This window comes from Schistocerca gregaria, chromosome 2 (genome assembly GCF_023897955.1).
Source record: "Schistocerca gregaria isolate iqSchGreg1 chromosome 2, iqSchGreg1.2, whole genome shotgun sequence".
Taxonomy (NCBI): domain Eukaryota; kingdom Metazoa; phylum Arthropoda; class Insecta; order Orthoptera; family Acrididae; genus Schistocerca; species Schistocerca gregaria.
The window spans coordinates 631,563,113-631,580,067 of record NC_064921.1 but is presented as its reverse complement, the minus strand read 5'-3'; the positions used below and the strand labels follow the sequence as shown (position 1 = coordinate 631,580,067).

The window sequence follows — 16,955 nt, the reverse complement described above, 5'->3', positions numbered from 1 at the left end:
CAGCCCTCCAACGAACGAAACGCGCGCAGCCGCTGTATGCTCGCCGAGAAACAGAAATCTCCACACTTCTGGCGGATGCTGACTAGACTGAATCTCTCACACGAATTGCAAGTTTTGCCACAGTGACAACTGAAAATCTCCGTCCCTCCGCCTGCATACAGGGAAAACCTGCAGAATCTTCTCATCCAGTACTTGTTGTATTCTCTGTTGACAAGCTGAACTTGGCAGAATATGAGCCCGCGCCTTATGATTGCTCGAAATATATCTCGACACAATAAACGCAGGTCGCTTCTCATGCTGTTAACAGCAAAATAGCGGTGGCCCTGATTCGCTGCTTCCGTCTTCTGGACCATCTATGGGTGACTCAGGACCTGTCGTGGCTAGCACAGCTCTGAAATCCATTTTCGTAGTTCTCTGGCTTAAGAGACACTCAAAGCGGCTTACTCGCTCGACTGGTGCCCACGGGAACTTCTCTTGGTGAAACTTACATTTCTTTTATTATTGTCAACCCACCGCCGAAGACTTGCTGGTGACACACCTCGCTGCAGTCCACATCTGAGGAAAACGCGAGCTAACATACTAGGATTCACTGGCCCTGCGTTTCCATTCAAAAAGTTTGCGAGAATACAACATAAAATGATGATTTATATTGCCGCTTAGCAGCATGTGACAAATTAGTGTTGTTACAATGGATCCATTAATGTCTATACCCAACCTTCGTACCGAGTTTTGGCCAGTGTCACAGCAGCTTCACTATCTATAAAAGTGGATTTAATTTTGTTTTCTGTTATATAAAAACACCACCTCCATTCTCCATTATGCTACCTTTTCGATTGTCAGTATTAACGTTACGGACTATTGGCTTTCGTCAATAGATGATATGTCACAGGGGGAAATTTTATTGACGTATAGAAGCATTAAATATCGTTACTTTTTCCTGCACTATCCTGATGAAAGAGAACGGCCTCAGTAGTGGAGTAAGGGGGAAACAGGGACAGGTTTAATTTATTAAAGATAGAGAACCATCACCCACTTCCTCTGCTGTAGATGTGGCAACATAACACTGATGATGTCACCTGATGTTGTCATTGGATTTTACTCCCTCCTTCAATTTCCATTCCTCCCACCATACCTCTTCCCCACCCCTCCCAGAAAAAAAGTTGGAGGGAAAACTCGCTCCATCTGTGCTGAGCCGTTGGTGAGGAAGGATGTCTATTTTTTTTCTTTATTTCATGTGTTATCCTGTTGGAAATCGGTGGGAAAAGCTCAGTCTGTATTGAGCTGTTGGTGTGGAAGGATATAGAGTAGATTTTTCTTTCTTTCGCGGTGTTATTTTGTTGGAAAATGATTCTAAAACTTTTTCTTGTGCGTGTACTCACCTAGATTTGTGGGCACCGACTGACCTAGTTCACTTTACTGCCACCAGAAGACACTCGAAATTGTGACATCATGAGTGACAAGAAAATGGCTGGACCAATGGTAATGCAGCATTCAATCACGTGATCATGATATCAGGGATGTAAGACACGTACAATAGCTCCCTGGAATCAGTCATTGGAAGGCCATGAGATGTCAACAGCAGCGGGAGCAGCCGAGATCGTGCAACATCTCTCAGCAAAATAGGAAGAAACGGAAATGTAGCAATTCATTACATGCCTTTGATACTGCTATTGCTTCTTCTTTGGCCCACACATAAGAGTTCTTCTTCTTCTTCTTTGTTCAATACCTGCAATGACCTGTAGCATGTCTGCACCTGTACCAGCAGCAATGGCCTTCAGCTTGTCAGGACCAGAAGCGACCTCCAGCATGCCAGCATTTCAAAAGAGGACGTACAAATGAAGTCAGTCAAAGATTAGTAGAGATTTGTGCGTCTGTGAAAAGACCAATGCGCGTATTGTACAACAGCTATCACCGTCATACCTTGGCTAAAGATCTCGTGGAGAACACAAAAAAATTTTGGTATTATGTAACATCATAAGCGGCTTAAGGCTTCCAATCACTCGATGACCAGTTTGGCATGGCGGCAGAAGATAGCAGAAGCAAGGCCAAAGTTTTAAATTCCACGTTTAATAAATCGTTCATGAAGTAGAATCGTACGAACATACTATCGTTTGACCACCACACAAACAAATACATCACCAGGTCCAGATGGAATCCCAATTCCGTTTTGCAGAGAGTACTCTACGTTATTGGCCCCTTACTCAGTTTGCATTCATCGCGAATGTCTCTACAGCGCAAACTGCCAAGTGACTGCAAAAAAGTGCAGGTGACCCCCGTATATCAGAAGGGTAAAAGGAGGGACATGCAAAATTACAGACCAGCATCCTTAACATCGATTTGATGGCGAGTTCAAGAACACATTTTGAGTTCGAATATAATAAATGTTCTAGAGACCTAAAAGCTCATGTCCATGAATCAGCACGGTTTTAGAGAGCATCGCTTGTACAAAAGCCTGCTTGCTCTTATCTCATTTGATATACTGCAAGCTATGGATGAAGGGCAACAGCCAGATTCCATATTTCTAGATTCGACACAGTACCCCACTACAGACTGTTAATGAAGGTACATGCATATGGATTAGGTTCCCAGATATGTGACTGACTTGAAGAGTTATTTAAGTAATAAAACCCACTATGTTGTCCTTGATGGCGAGTGTTCATCAGAGACAATGGTAACATCAGAAGTGCCTCATGGAAGCGTGATGGGAGCACTGCTATTATCCATATACATAAATGATCTGGCAGAAAGGGTGGGAAGCAATCTGCAGTTCTTTGCTGATTATATTGTGGTGTACAGAAAGGTGCCGAGGATAAGTGACTGTAGTTTGATACAAGATGAACTAGACAAAAATTTTAGCTGGAGTGAGGAATAGCAGCTGGCTCTTAATGGAGAAAAATGCAAGGTTGTGTGGACGAGTAGGAAAAACAAATCCATACTGTTCAGATACAGCATAATTAGTGGAAAGTTGCGAAGTGATATGAAATGAAATGAGCATGCGAGGATTGTGATGGAGAAGGTTAACTGTTGACTTCGTCCGGCCGGGGTGGCCGAGCGGTTCTAGGCGCTGCAGTCGAATCCTGCCTCGGGCATGGATGTGTGTGATGTCCTTAGGTTAGTTAGGTTTAAGTAGTTCTAAGTTCTAGGGGACTGACGACCTCAGAAGTTGAGTCCCATAGTGCTCAGAGCCATTTGAACCATTTGTTGACTTCGGTTGACCGGAAGAATTTTAGGAAAGTGTAGTTCATCTGTGAAGGAGACCGAATAAGGGATGCTAGTGTGTCTTATTCTTGAGTACTGCTCGAGTGTTTGGGACCGCACCAGGTTGGATTGAAAACAGACATCGAAGGCATTCAGAGGCGAGCAGCTAGATATGTCACTGGTAGGTAGGTTCCATCAACTTGCAAGTGTTGCGAATGTGCTTCAGGAGCTTATGTGGGAATCCCTGGAGGGAAGAAGACCTTCATTTCGAAGAACACTACTGAGAAAGTTTAGAGAATCAGCATTTGAAGCTGACTGCAGTACGATCCTAGTTCCACTAACATACATTTCTTGTAGGACCATGAAGATACGGAAAATTAGGGCTTATATGGTCCAAAAACGGGCTTTGAGCACTATGGGACTTAACATCTATGGTCATCAGTCCCCTAGAACTTAGAACTACTTAAACCTAACTAACCTAAGGACATCACACAACACCCAGTCATCACGAGGCAGAGAAAATCTCTGACCCCGCCGGGAATCGAACCCGGGAACCCGGTCGTGGGAAGCGAGAACGCTACCGCACGACCACGAGATGCGGGCGCTTATATGGAGCATAAAGACAGTCGTTTTCCCTCGCTCTGTCTGCGAGTGGAACACGAAAGAAAAAGACTAGTTGTGGTATAGAGACTCCTCCCCCATGTACCGTACAGTGACTTGCGGAGTATGCAGATGTAAATGTAGAACCTGCAGTGGCATCCAGCACATGGCACTTGGTCAGAATGTTGAAGAAGGACAAGGAGCTGCTATTGTCTGTGCCACTCATCAGTCAAAGCACCCAGCCTGTTCCTGAGTTGCAGAAGTGCACTGGGGGTACTACACAGCACGGTTCAGTTGAGTACAGGACTCCGAGTGCACTACTGCTCTTCACTTTAGTTTAACTTCAATTTAACTGCTAGTGAATCATAGCGTCTAAATATTGGTATAGAAGCAGCAGCAGACAGTGACTGGTGTGTGTTGATGAAGATCGAAAATGCATCAGTGAGTGTTAAAGTGCGGTTTATTGAGTCTGGGTAGGCTAAAGTAAGTCATGCTATACCTTAGATGACTAAGGAGTATTATCCACTTCATTCTGCCCTGGACTTTTGTTGTACCAGGCTGATGCTATCCGTCACAACACCTTATGGTGCTGCAGCCCTCTAGGTCAAATCTCGAGGCCGATCCATTTATTTACAGCACCCCACTGTCGCGAACTTATCTGTATTAAGGATGCCTCTCTTGTGTTAGAGAGACTGGAGCAATGGATAATTTGTATTCAAGCTGTGTACTGTGACTTTCTGAACTATACCCACGTCTGTAGTGTACATGTAGATGATTAAGAACAGTGCATTAGTTCTTGTATCGATGCAGTGTCAAAGTGGATTCTAATAGTTAGGGGGTCTATCCATGCCAAATTTAAAGATGGAATACCCGAGTTTTGTGATGCTCCAATTCGTATGAGGGAAATATACGTGGAATTTAGTGCATAAAAGAAACAATTATTTCAGAAACACGGTGGAAACGAACCAATGGACTTTTTTGTTAATGTAATGCATTCTCTGTACAATTGTTGAAGCGTATGTTACACTCCTGGAAATTGAAATAAGAACACCATGAATTCATTGTCCCAGGAAGGGGAAACTTTATTGACACATTCCTGGGGTCAGATGCATCACATGATCACACTGACAGAACCACAGGCACATAGATACAGGCAACAGAGCATGCACAATGTCGGCACTAGTACAGTGTATATCCACCTTTCGCAGCAATGCAGGCTGCTATTCTTCCATGGAGACGATCGTAGAGATGCTGGATGTAGTCCTGTGGAACGGCTTGCCATGCCATTTCCACCTGGCGCCTCAGTTGGACCAGCGTTCGTGCTGGACGTGCAGACCGCGTGAGACGACGCTTCATCCAGTCCCAAACATGCTCAATAGGGGACAGATCCGGAGATCTTGCTGGCCACGGTAGTTGACTTACACCTTCTAGAGCACATTGGGTGGCACGGGATACATGCGGACGTGCATTGTCCTGTTGGAACAGCAAGTTCCCTTGCCGGTCTAGGAATGGTAGAACGATGGGTTCGATGACGGTTTGGATGTACCGTGCACTATTCAGTGTCCCCTCGACGATCACCAGAGGTGTACGGCCAGTGTAGGAGATCGCTCCCCACACCATGATGCCGGGTGTTGGCCCTGTGTGCCTCGGTCGTATGCAGTCCTGATTGTGGCTCTCACCTGCACGGCGCCAAACATGGATACGACCATCATTGGCACCAAGGCAGAAGCGACTCTCATCGCTGAAGACGACACGTCTCCATTCGTCCCTCCATTCACGCCTGTCGCGACACCACTGGAGGCGAGCTGCACGATGTTGGGGCGTGAGCGGAAGACGGCCTAACGGTGTGCGGGACCGTAGCCCAGCTTCATGGACACGGTTGCGAATGGTCCTCGCCGATACCCCAGGAGCCACAGTGTCCCTAATTTGCTGGGAAGTGGCGGTGCGGTCCCCTACGGCACTGCGTAGGATCCTACGGTCTTGGCGTGCATCCGTGCGTCGCTGCGGTCCGGTCCCAGGTCGACGGGCACGTGCACCTTCCGCCGACCACTGGCGACAACATCGATGTACTGTGGAGACCTCACGCCCCACGTGTTGAGCAATTCGACGGTACATCCACCCGGCCTCCCGCATGCCCACTATACGCCCTCGCTCAAAGTCCGTCAACTGCACATACGGTTCACGTCCACGCTGTCGCGGCATGCTACCAGTGTTAAAGACTGCGATGGAGCTCCGTATGCCACGGCAAACTGGCTGACACTGACGGCGGCGGTGCACAAATGCTGCGAAGCTAGCGCCATTCGACGGCCAACACCGCGGTTCCTGGTGTGTCCGCTGTGCCGTGCGTGTGATCATTGCTTGTACAGCCGTCTCGCAGTGTCCGGAGCAAGTATGGTGGGTCTGACACACTGGTGTCAATGTGTTCTTTTTTCCATTTCCAGGAGTGTATATTGGAAACAGTGTGATATTTCTTGCTTCATAACTCTGTCATTATAATTTGGCTCAGGTGGTAGGGTGATTATGCTATTGTGGCTATATATGTTATTACTGGATTAGTGTCCACTGCTTTGCCCATGTAGACTGTACGTTTTTATTTAATCGAACTTTCATGTTGTTCACAAATTGCAACACCTTCCAAGGTTTTCGTACTAATTAACACGATATAAGCATGGTCTTTTCTGAATGTTCTTCTGATGGACAAGCGATTCTGGTAGCTAGATCCAGAGTTTGTCTTAATCATGCCTTTTGCGTTCTTGTGGAGATATTTCCTTAGCAAATGTCATACCGTAACGAAAGTTTCTTTACATCTAACTGAGAAGTGAAATACCAGTTTTTATGAGTTTAGCTTTAAATTTTTTTAATGTAACGAAATAATCTGTTAAAATTTTCAGCCCCTTAGGGTTTTAATTTACAAACATGGATATAGGCCTATTTGTTTTATTTCCAACCGAGAAGTCAAATGCCAGGTACCATAGCTGTAGCCTTAAAAATCCTCTAGTAGTTCTTTAGTAATTATTTATTTCCAAAAAATCTTTCATCCTCTATTTTTCCCCCTTAGTGGTTGAATTTCCAAAAATGCTGAAACAGGTAATTTTTTATTTTCTAACTGAAAAAGCAAATACCAGTTTTCATACATTTAGCTTCAAAATTTCCTTGGTAGTGACATACTTTCAAAAAGCCTTTCATCCCTTACTTTACCCCCTTAGGAGTGGGATTTCGGACAATCACTTTGTAAATGATGCGTATGGTGTGAGAGCCAGTGCTCTCCAAACTTCAAGTTTCTATCCTTACAATTTTGAACATGGCCGATAATGCAGCAACCGTAGACCAAATTTATAATATTACTTGAAAATACAGCTCTTCGGTTGCACAGATAAAAGATTTTTTACCTGTGCAACCGAAGAGCTGTATTTTCAAGTAATATTATAAATTTCTATCCTTAGCAATTTGAGCTGGGCAATGATGAGGCAGTGAATCAGTATGATCCTACTTCACCCCTTTGGCGGCTGAATATCCAAAACCAGTGATGCACATATTTTTCATCTTTAACCGCGGAGACAAACACCAATTTTCAAAGATTTAGCCTTAAAATGCTGTTTCAATGAAATAGTTTCATAAAACGTTTCACTCCAATTTCACCCTCTTAGGGGTTAAATATCCAAAAACAGTGACGTTCGTGTGTTTTATTTCTAATAGAGAAGACAAACACAAATTTTCGTAGACTTAGCTTCAAAAATGAGTGAAATATTTCCAGAAAAATGGTCATCCCATTTCACCCTCGAAGGGGGTTGAATTTCCTGAAATAGTGAGAAGCCCTATTTAAATTTCCATAATTTCAGCTTCAAAAATGCTTTCATAACAAAACATTTTCATAAAAAGTGTCATCCCTGACTTCGCCTCTTAGGGATTAAATTTCCAAAAACACTGAAACATCTATTTTTTTTATTTACAACTGAGAAATCAAATACCAGTGTTCATTGATGCAGCTTTAGAAATACTTTAATAGTGTCTTGATAAAGATATTTTTAAAAAACTTTCACCCAATGTTTCACCCCCTTAGGGTTAAATTTCCAAAAAACATGTTTATCTTTATTTCTGACTGAGAAATCAAATACCAAATTTCTTAGGTCTAGTTTCAAGTTTGCATTCATAGCGAATTTCTTTTAAAAAAACCTTCATCCCATATTTCACCCCTGTAGGTTGGAATTTCGAAAAATCCCTTCTTTAACGATGCCTACGGTATAAGATGCACAACTCCTCCAGATCCAAATTTCGGTCCTTAGCGGTTTGTGCTGGATGATGATGAGTCAGTCGGTGGGACAGTCGGTCAGGACACTGCATTTTTATACAGACAGATGACAAGAGGTGACTGCATCAGTATACACCACACCATGGATGAATTCACACACGTATAGAGCACTCAAAGTGAGAGGCTGGGTATACATAACAGAACATTCGCTTGCACAGGCTCTCGACTGTAAAGTTGCCAATGTATGCAAGGAACTACTGACATTGTCACACCCTTATGATATCGATAAATATATTAAATGATAGGTTAATGTAATTGAAAAGAAAGTAAACAACTTATAGGTAAAGGTCGGTGCAGTTTTACAGGATATGTATAAAGTGTATACTACACAGAACTCTGCTTAGTGTGTAAAAATATGTCAACTAACCATAAAGTCATTGAGGCACAGAATGTCTTTAGTGAGAAATTATTGTTGCTAAGGTTAGGACATTTTGAGCACTATCAGACACTAAGAGAAACCTTCAAACCTCTTACTTAATCTCTTGGGCAGCTCTCAGTAAAATAACGTGATGGCGGTGATGCCATCGCAGATTCATTAACCATCACAACGACGATAGGATAGACAGAATATGCAGCATGAGCATGATAAAACCATACATGCTGGATGCACAGTCTTTAAGTTTAACTGGTAACATAAAACAGATCAGTGACAGGGATTCCCAGAGAACACCAGGCCTACTGAATCTTATTTTCCGAAGACCTTGAAAAACCATAAGTTAAGCAGGGAAAATCCTGAAGTATATGGTGAAATACTGCGTTTGACAGATGCACTTAAAAAAGCAAATGAAGTACCAAAAACCGAGAGCAGTGTGAAATTTAAAACCATTATAAAATCTGCATTAGATCTGAACGTAGCAGCAGTGATGGTATTAAAGTTCAACATAAAAGAGTGAACAATCGATACCCACAGCAAATATATTGTAACGACTACAATGAGCTAATACATTGGCTACGAATGCTCATGGCAACGGGTGCTGCCAGTAATACAGCTCATTCGAATGAAGTTGTTTCCATAATGTTTGAGCTTAGATAGAGGGGCTTCGAATAAGTATGGAGACAGTAGTTCGAGAACTATACAAAGAAGCAAGTAAAAGATACCCTCGTAGACAAGTTATGATTAAAGGTTTGGATGACTAATGGCAAGCGAATCTCATAGATATGACGGAATATTCACGTGTGAGTAACGGTTTAAAGTGTATTTTAATGGCCATTGACACATACTCTAAACTTGCCTGGACACTAACTATGAAAACAAAAAATGGGGGGAGAGGTTGCACAACTGTTTGAGCGATTGTTGTAGATGAGGATGAATCGATTTCCAGAAAATTTTCAAACAGCTTATGATGGAGAGTTTTAGAATAGATATTTCAAGAATGTGATGGGGCACTGTGGAATATACCACTGCTCCACATTCACCCTTCTGAAGCCAGGTATTGTGACAGATCTGAACATAAAACTGAAAGATCAAATATGGATGCACTTTAATCTTCGTTGTTCATGCAAATGGACAGATATCCTCCAACAAATAATTGCACTATATAACAGAATCAAACATAGCACAACAATAAAAGATAGGAATCAATTTTTGTGTAAATGGACTCCTAGGTGTGTTTGTAAAACTACATTGCATATGCAGAAAATAAAGATCTCCCAGAACGTCATGCTGTAGATCGAATATTAGCTAATGAAGCCAAGGCAACATGTGTAAGAAGGGATACTGGTACAGGTCAGTGCACTGCACCATTTGCAGTTGATAGAACCATGTGTGCTTAAATTAGTGGCATCTCAAAGTGTGAATATAATTGTAGACATCCACAGTTTCTGTGAGAATGTATGCAGACGGTTCATATTTGAAGATATCGCATTTGTAGAATTCACATAATATGCTGGTGTAGTAGAGACATTGTTAGCGAGCTTTGGAGCACAGAGGCCTTTCATGGATGTGAAGTGGCATACCGTATAAAGATATGGTATCGTTTCGGTAGTTTGACTACATAGATACCATCATCCATGTCAAATAAAAGAAGTAGATCAAGTGAATGTATCACATCTTCAAGTACGCAGATATTAACAACCTGGAGTACTATGGATACCGTGCCCTCCATCAGCTCAAAAAGGTGTGACAAAATAATGTTGTGCCGCCTTACGAAAATGTAAAATTAGTTTTCAATTGGATGAGAAGTAAATGAATACTTTCTGCGTACTCATTTTACTGATTTCACCCTACTCACACTTTGATAGTTATATAACATACAGCTTTGATCACTTACTGCATCTGTGGTTCTCCCTAAGCACAGGTGTCACAATTTTAGACATGTCTGCTGTATGTATCTGAAACTGGAGATGGTCATATTCCATCTGCTCCCATAACCCAATATGTGCAGCACACTATGCAGAATCCCAAGTAACTAAAACATATATTTGTGTTATTCTCCATCTTAAACTTCACCTCATTAGCGGCACTCATGTTCGATCCTAATGTCATATGGACGCCTTGCACATCCTTTATATATACAATGCAGTAGGAATTTATTCATTTCTCACAGATGTATAGATAAAATCTGATTCTGTTTTTCGGGACACTGATACAATTTGACTCTTCAGATACAATCTGATTGTTTTTCACATAATAGTTTTCAATTCAGAGATACCTTCTCCGCTTATACACTGTTACTACTAATAATAATTATGACCCAAAAAATACCACAGTCCACTCAACATAGCACTGATTGAAAATGGTTCAAATGGCTCTGAGCACTGCTGTGGTCATCAGTCCCCTAGAACTTAGAACTACTTAAACCTAACTAACCTAAGGACATCACACACATCCATGCCCGAGGCAGGATTCGAACCTGCGACCGTAGCACTCGCGCGGTTCCAGACTGTAGCGCCTAGAACTGCTCGACCACTCCGGCGAGCAGCACTGATTGAGCATTTACAATTTTTGGAGCGCAGAAGCACTCTGGCTGTAAATGTTCACGAGTTTTTCGATGGATAATAACGACTGAAAATATTGACAGTACTCTTTTATCCGCAAATGTACACAATGCTCGATTCCACAATGTACGAGCCCAGTTCACAGCGCAGTGCTGCAGTTAATGATTGGGTACTGTGGATCATTAATGATTTTGAGGAACTCTGTTTCCAGAACAGGACGGCGCACTTTCAGAAAACCGATGTGGTCTCTGTGCCCCGCCGCTGGAGATAATGAGAAGTTCTCCGCAAACAGATCCTCAGTTTAGCTGTGGCATTACGTTACTAACTTCATGTCCATCTATAATATGGCAGGAGAGGGAACTGCTGCTAGTACCAGGATCACTATTATGAGCACTGTGACTATCAGCCAAGGACTGCAAGCATCCTGTGGCCGAAGCTGGCTGTGGGGTTGAGCCATGAGGTATGTGGGATGTGGGGCACACACCTACGAGGCCACCCGAGGTTGGGGTACAGCTGCATCTGGCCTGCGTGAGCATCCACGCTGTGGAGATGGCTACTGTGTGAGGGGATGAGGTGTGTCGGCAACTCCTGGCTCTGGCCCAGTTGGTAGTGGTGTCCTAATCACTGGGACAAGTTTAGCCAGAGAGGTGGACATCTGCTAGCCATTTTCCACCAACGGTCATTGGAGCGAAGGCGCCGGTGACGCAATGGCGCCGGGGTCGATACCCCGCCCTTTGATTATAGTAGTGGTGTCCTAATTGCCTGGTGGAGCTTAACCGGAGGGGTGGAAGCCCATGGCCGCCAGAGCAGTGCTAAGCAGCGGTGACGGCGGGTCCGACAGTGGTGGAGACACTGGCAGCTGAGGGTGGCTGTGGCTTGTGAAACCACAAGCCTCGTTCTGGTGGGCGAGACATTCTGCACAGGACGGCGTTCTCGTGATGCCGTCTTCAACTGCTCTGACAACCATGGCGCAATGTACTGCCAGGACGGAAGAGTGGATTGCACACTGAACGCTGTAAACTCACAGACAGTAGAGAAAGAATAATGAAAAGTAAGTACACATGTTATAAACTCGCCTACTGCTGCTACAAGTAAAGAAAGAACACTGACTACATGTGCTACAAAAAATAAAGACAGGTACATAAATTACCTGAAGCAGTCATGATGTCACCTTGCATCTATGATGACATCACATCCCCGATGGCATCAGGGAGCTCATCCACACATTAGGGCATTGATGACTGGACTTAATGCAGCTCTCGCTCTTGTTGTGGTATTTCCTTATCTGGGCCAGCATAGAGCCACCGGTCCAGCTCTCCAATATCGCCTACAAAAGTAACAACATATAGATATAAAAAAACAGATTATCACACTATGAAAGAAATATAAAAAAAGAATATACACTTATTCGACGTCTGTGGTAGGTTTATCAGGGTTTGGTCTAACACTACCCTCAGTCTCCTTCAAATCACCTACAACGATAAGAACATATCGATTTAAAAGAGTATACATGTACACAAATTATGAAAAAATGGGTCAAATGGCTCTGAGCACTACGGCACTTAAGTGCTGTGGTCATTAGTCCCCTAGAACTTAGAACTACTTAAACCTAACTAACCTAAGGACATCACACACATCCATGCCGATGCAGGATCCGAACCTGCGACCGTAGTGGTCGCGCGGTTACAGACTGTAGCGCCTAGAACCGCTCAGCCACTCCTTCCGGCAAATTAGAAAACTACGAAAATTTTTTATTTAATGAGACTGCTCCGGGGCCCGTACAGGCTTGTCAGCTTGCATTTCGTCAGCCTCCAGCTGCCAATCGAGGTGAACCAATATTTCCTGAATGTGTGCTGTAACAAGAAGGAAACGAGTTTTTAGAGAAAGAATACTACTGAACTGATAAACTCATGCTATAAACAACGAAAACATACTTCGAAACCTAAACACAGTGATTTTATGAACTTTTGCTACTAAAATTGTTTTATGGATCTGAAGACTCAGAGGAATGCAATAATGTAAATGTTCATCGAAATCTCAAGACTCGGAGTAGCAAACACACAAACACTTGCTATGAAAATACATACTGACATAGCAGTTCTTGCAAGTACTGCCTCAGATATTTCCCCCTGCCAATGATGCTGCTGATGCAGCTTGAAGGGGCCGCGCGGGAGTAGCCGAGCGGTCTGGCGCTGCAGTTATGGACTGTATGGCTGGTCCTGGCGGAGGTTCGAGTCCTCACTCAGGCATGGGTGTTTGTGTTTGTCCTTAGGATAATTTAAGTAGTGTGTAAGCTTAGGGACTGATGACCTTAGCAGTTAAGTCCCATAAAATTTCAACACATTTGAACATTTGCAGCTTGAAGATGCTGAAAATTTCATGGTGGTTTTACAAAATGGTTCAAATGGCTCTAACCACTGTGAGACTTAACATCTGAGGTCATCAGTCCCCTAAACTTAGAATTACTTAAACCTCACTAGCCTAAGGACATCACACACATCCGTGCCCGAGGCTGGATTATAGCCTGCTACTGTAGCAGCAGGCAGTGTTACATGATGGCAGCTCGACAAAGAGGCGGACGACAGGTTGGAAAATTGGAAAACGGAGGGTGGGGGGAATCCATAATATCATCGAGTGACACATCTACACCAAGTGCAGGGTAAGGTGGGGGGGGGGGGGGCGGTCCATCATCTTGAATAAATTAAAACTGTCCTCGTATCCCTCTTACCTGACTTTTGGCCACGAAATCCCAGTAATTTAGACTGCTATACAATACATTTAATATCATATGAAAGGATGTATATTTATGCTGTAGAGACAACATAATCCATAGTTTGCGTAATGACCTCATGCATGATTTAATATAATTTGTGATTGAAGGTGGAATTCATTTGTACATAGATTTCAGTTATTTCGGAAATAATGGGAAAAATTTTAAACATATCGACTCAAGAATCCATAATACTTTCAGGGGATAGCAATTTTTTCAGCGGCCCTGGAATCCGAAATAATATAGTCGCTGCATATTTTGTTTCATTTCCGCAGAGTTCCCTGTTATATCTGCTGATAAACGAACTGTCTCCGTCGTCTGGAAGCCTGAGGATTGGTGGCAAGGTGTCGTACGCGAGCCAAGAGCCGTGGATATTCGTGGGAACTGTGCAGCAGAACATCCTGTTCGGACAGCCGTATGATCATAAGAAGTACCAGCGGGTGGTAGAGGTGTGCGCCCTGTCGAAGGACTTTGAGCTGCTGCCCTACGGCGACCAGACGCTGGTTGGCGAGAAGGGCATCACCCTCAGCGGTGGACAGAGGGCCAGAGTCAACCTCGCCAGGTACCTCAACTGATTGTGTACACTTCGCACAGCCGTGTATTATACTTAAGCAGAGTTTATTTGAATACTTTAACATAATGTGTGTCTCGATTATGAACATTTGTTTTCAGTGAGGAAAGTATTCCAGATTAGACTATGTATAAAAGTCAGCAACTTAAAAAAAATTTACACCATAGCCTTAGCTCCTATCACCTTAAGCTCTACATCAGTCCACTTTATCTTGTTTATTTATCACGACGGGATACACACCCTAATCTCTCCATCTATCCGTTCTCACTCTTTTAGCACGGTGGGAATATCGCTACAGTTTCTACTCCTGTCACAGTGATACACACCTCATTTTTTTTACTCAGTTAATTACCATGTCAGACTACTACTTTGACCTTACAGCTAGGTTGTTGTTTTCGAACTTATACTGTTAATCCTCTACACTAACTTTCTCTGAAAAGTCTTGTTAAATCTTAAATTATTTGTAAAGGATGAACCTGCACTGAATGTAGTGTGACCAGATAAAGTCTAAGTTTGAAGAAAGGAAAAAAAATAGAAATTCTTATGTTGATGTTGTATTTAGCATTTAATCTAGAAATGATCTCTTTAGTCTAAAGAATGTAGCCCGTTACACTGACTGTACGACGTCGAAATGGACTTTTGCTCTTCATGCCTGGAGCCTTCCAGGCACAACAAGCAATAGTAGTTCTTTCATTCATCATAGCATTTGTACACAAAGCCAGTCGCCGATTAATAGCCTAGTCGTCGTAAAATAACTTCAGTCATAAGACTGTAACAGAATTTTACCCACAAAATGTTAGCATTCCGCTCTTCTTTCGGCCATACCTCTAAATGCTGGCTGCAGATTCAAGTGGCCATGCCCCACTCCTGCACTTTGGATTAGCCATTATTTGCTATTCTTCCCTGCGGAATGGTTTTATTAAGTCAGGATTTTCGGACTTCTACTTAAGATATTCGTTCCTTCCGTAATTTTTCGATCTGAAAATATAATATGAATTGGGTTCTGAGATTAGTTCACTCTGCATTTGGTACAACTCTTCTAGCATGCGCTCAACTGTCTATATTCATCGATGTTTGTTAATGGTTATCTACTCAGTGGTTAGTCTCCATAAACCTTTCTGGTTCCTCGTTCTATTTTTCTCATTGCACCACCTTTCTGAAAGATATTCTTTGTGATTCTTTTTTTACTTTTCCCTATAAAACCTCTATTATTCCTTTGCCTTTGATTTTTTTCTGTGCAACTCAAGTCCTTCTTTCGATTAGCTCCCGGTAGCCACATGGATTCTATCGTCATTCCCCACTCCTCTTTTACACTTAATTTACCTTTTTTTGCTTCTAATTAATTCTTCACACTTTCACTATTTCTGACTTTTGTCCTTTTTCTCCCTAGATTTCCTCTATAGTTTTCTTTTTCATTTTATTACCACACCTTGTATTACTTAAGTTCCTCTCACTTTCTACTTCACCTTTGTTATACTTTAAGGGGCTCTTTCATTAATAAGGTTCTTTTTTTTGTTGTTTTTTCATTATGAACTGCCCATTTTTTGTTTACTGATGACTACTTTCTTCTTTTGTTACTTGAATCCACCCAGCTGTTATGTAACTTTCTTTCTTGTATATTCAATCACACCTTACTCTCTTTCTGACTCTCTCTCTCTTTTAGCGAAACCATTACATTGGTGCCTGTCTTCTCCTTTTTAATCATAGTCTATTTTCATGAATACAATTATTTCCCTTCTGGTTACCCTCATGTCAGTTTCTACAGTAAAAGACTACTAAGACATTTGGAGAACGATGATAGAATTAAAAGACTGCAGCCTGAAAAAGGAAAATGATACAAAACCACAAACCGATTTGGAAGCTGTGGCACAACATACGTGTTCACTTACGTTGTGAACTCCCTGATCCTTAATTCCTTATGCTTACAAGGTGAGTCATCGCCTGACAACGACACTATCAACCGTTTATCCGATGGCTTCTTCCTTCTTTCCCCTAAAACATCTAATTAAGCACATTTCCAGTGATGATAATAGTCCCTAGGACTCTTCCGCCCCTCTCGCTGTTGAAACCTTTGGTATGTTCTATTACATCCTTCCTTTCGTAAAACAGGCTTATCTTCCTAATTTGAATCAATGGCGGTAGCCCCTTCTTATCTGTGCCCTCACCATTACTATACTCCTTTCCTGTCGTCATCGTTAGAATTCTTATCTCATTCTAACTCATCTGACTCAGCCCCAGTGTCGTAATCGCTGTCTGTATCATTTTCCTTTTGATCTCTTTGCCTTTCCCTCGTATCACTTTCCTTTGTTTTATAATACTTCCTTCGATATTCGTTTTCTGACTTTACCATATCTCCTTTGTTTGTTTGAATTTCCAGTACTGACGAATCGATTCTGCATCGAAATCCTCCGTTTCAGGGTTAATTTTCTTCAACCTTTCACTATTTGTAACTTTTTCCTTTTTCTTCCTAGTTTTTCTTTACAACTTTCTTCTTCGCCTTATTATTACAGCTTTTATTACTTAAGTTCGTCTCACGTTCCACACAAGATTTATTGTCCTCTAAGGGGCGG

At 42.5% G+C, this 16,955-nt stretch overlaps 1 protein-coding gene across 1 annotated transcript in view; it reads left to right on the top strand.

Annotated features, from left to right (window-relative positions):
- The window catches only part of LOC126335905 (ATP-binding cassette sub-family C member 4-like), a 221,127-nt gene that overhangs the window by 88,088 nt on the left and 116,084 nt on the right, over positions 1-16,955 (top strand). The window contains exon 10 of the mRNA XM_049999378.1: positions 14,090-14,376. Within this exon, the coding sequence (XP_049855335.1) occupies positions 14,090-14,376 (287 nt within the window). The remainder of the gene's footprint in view (positions 1-14,089; positions 14,377-16,955) is intronic.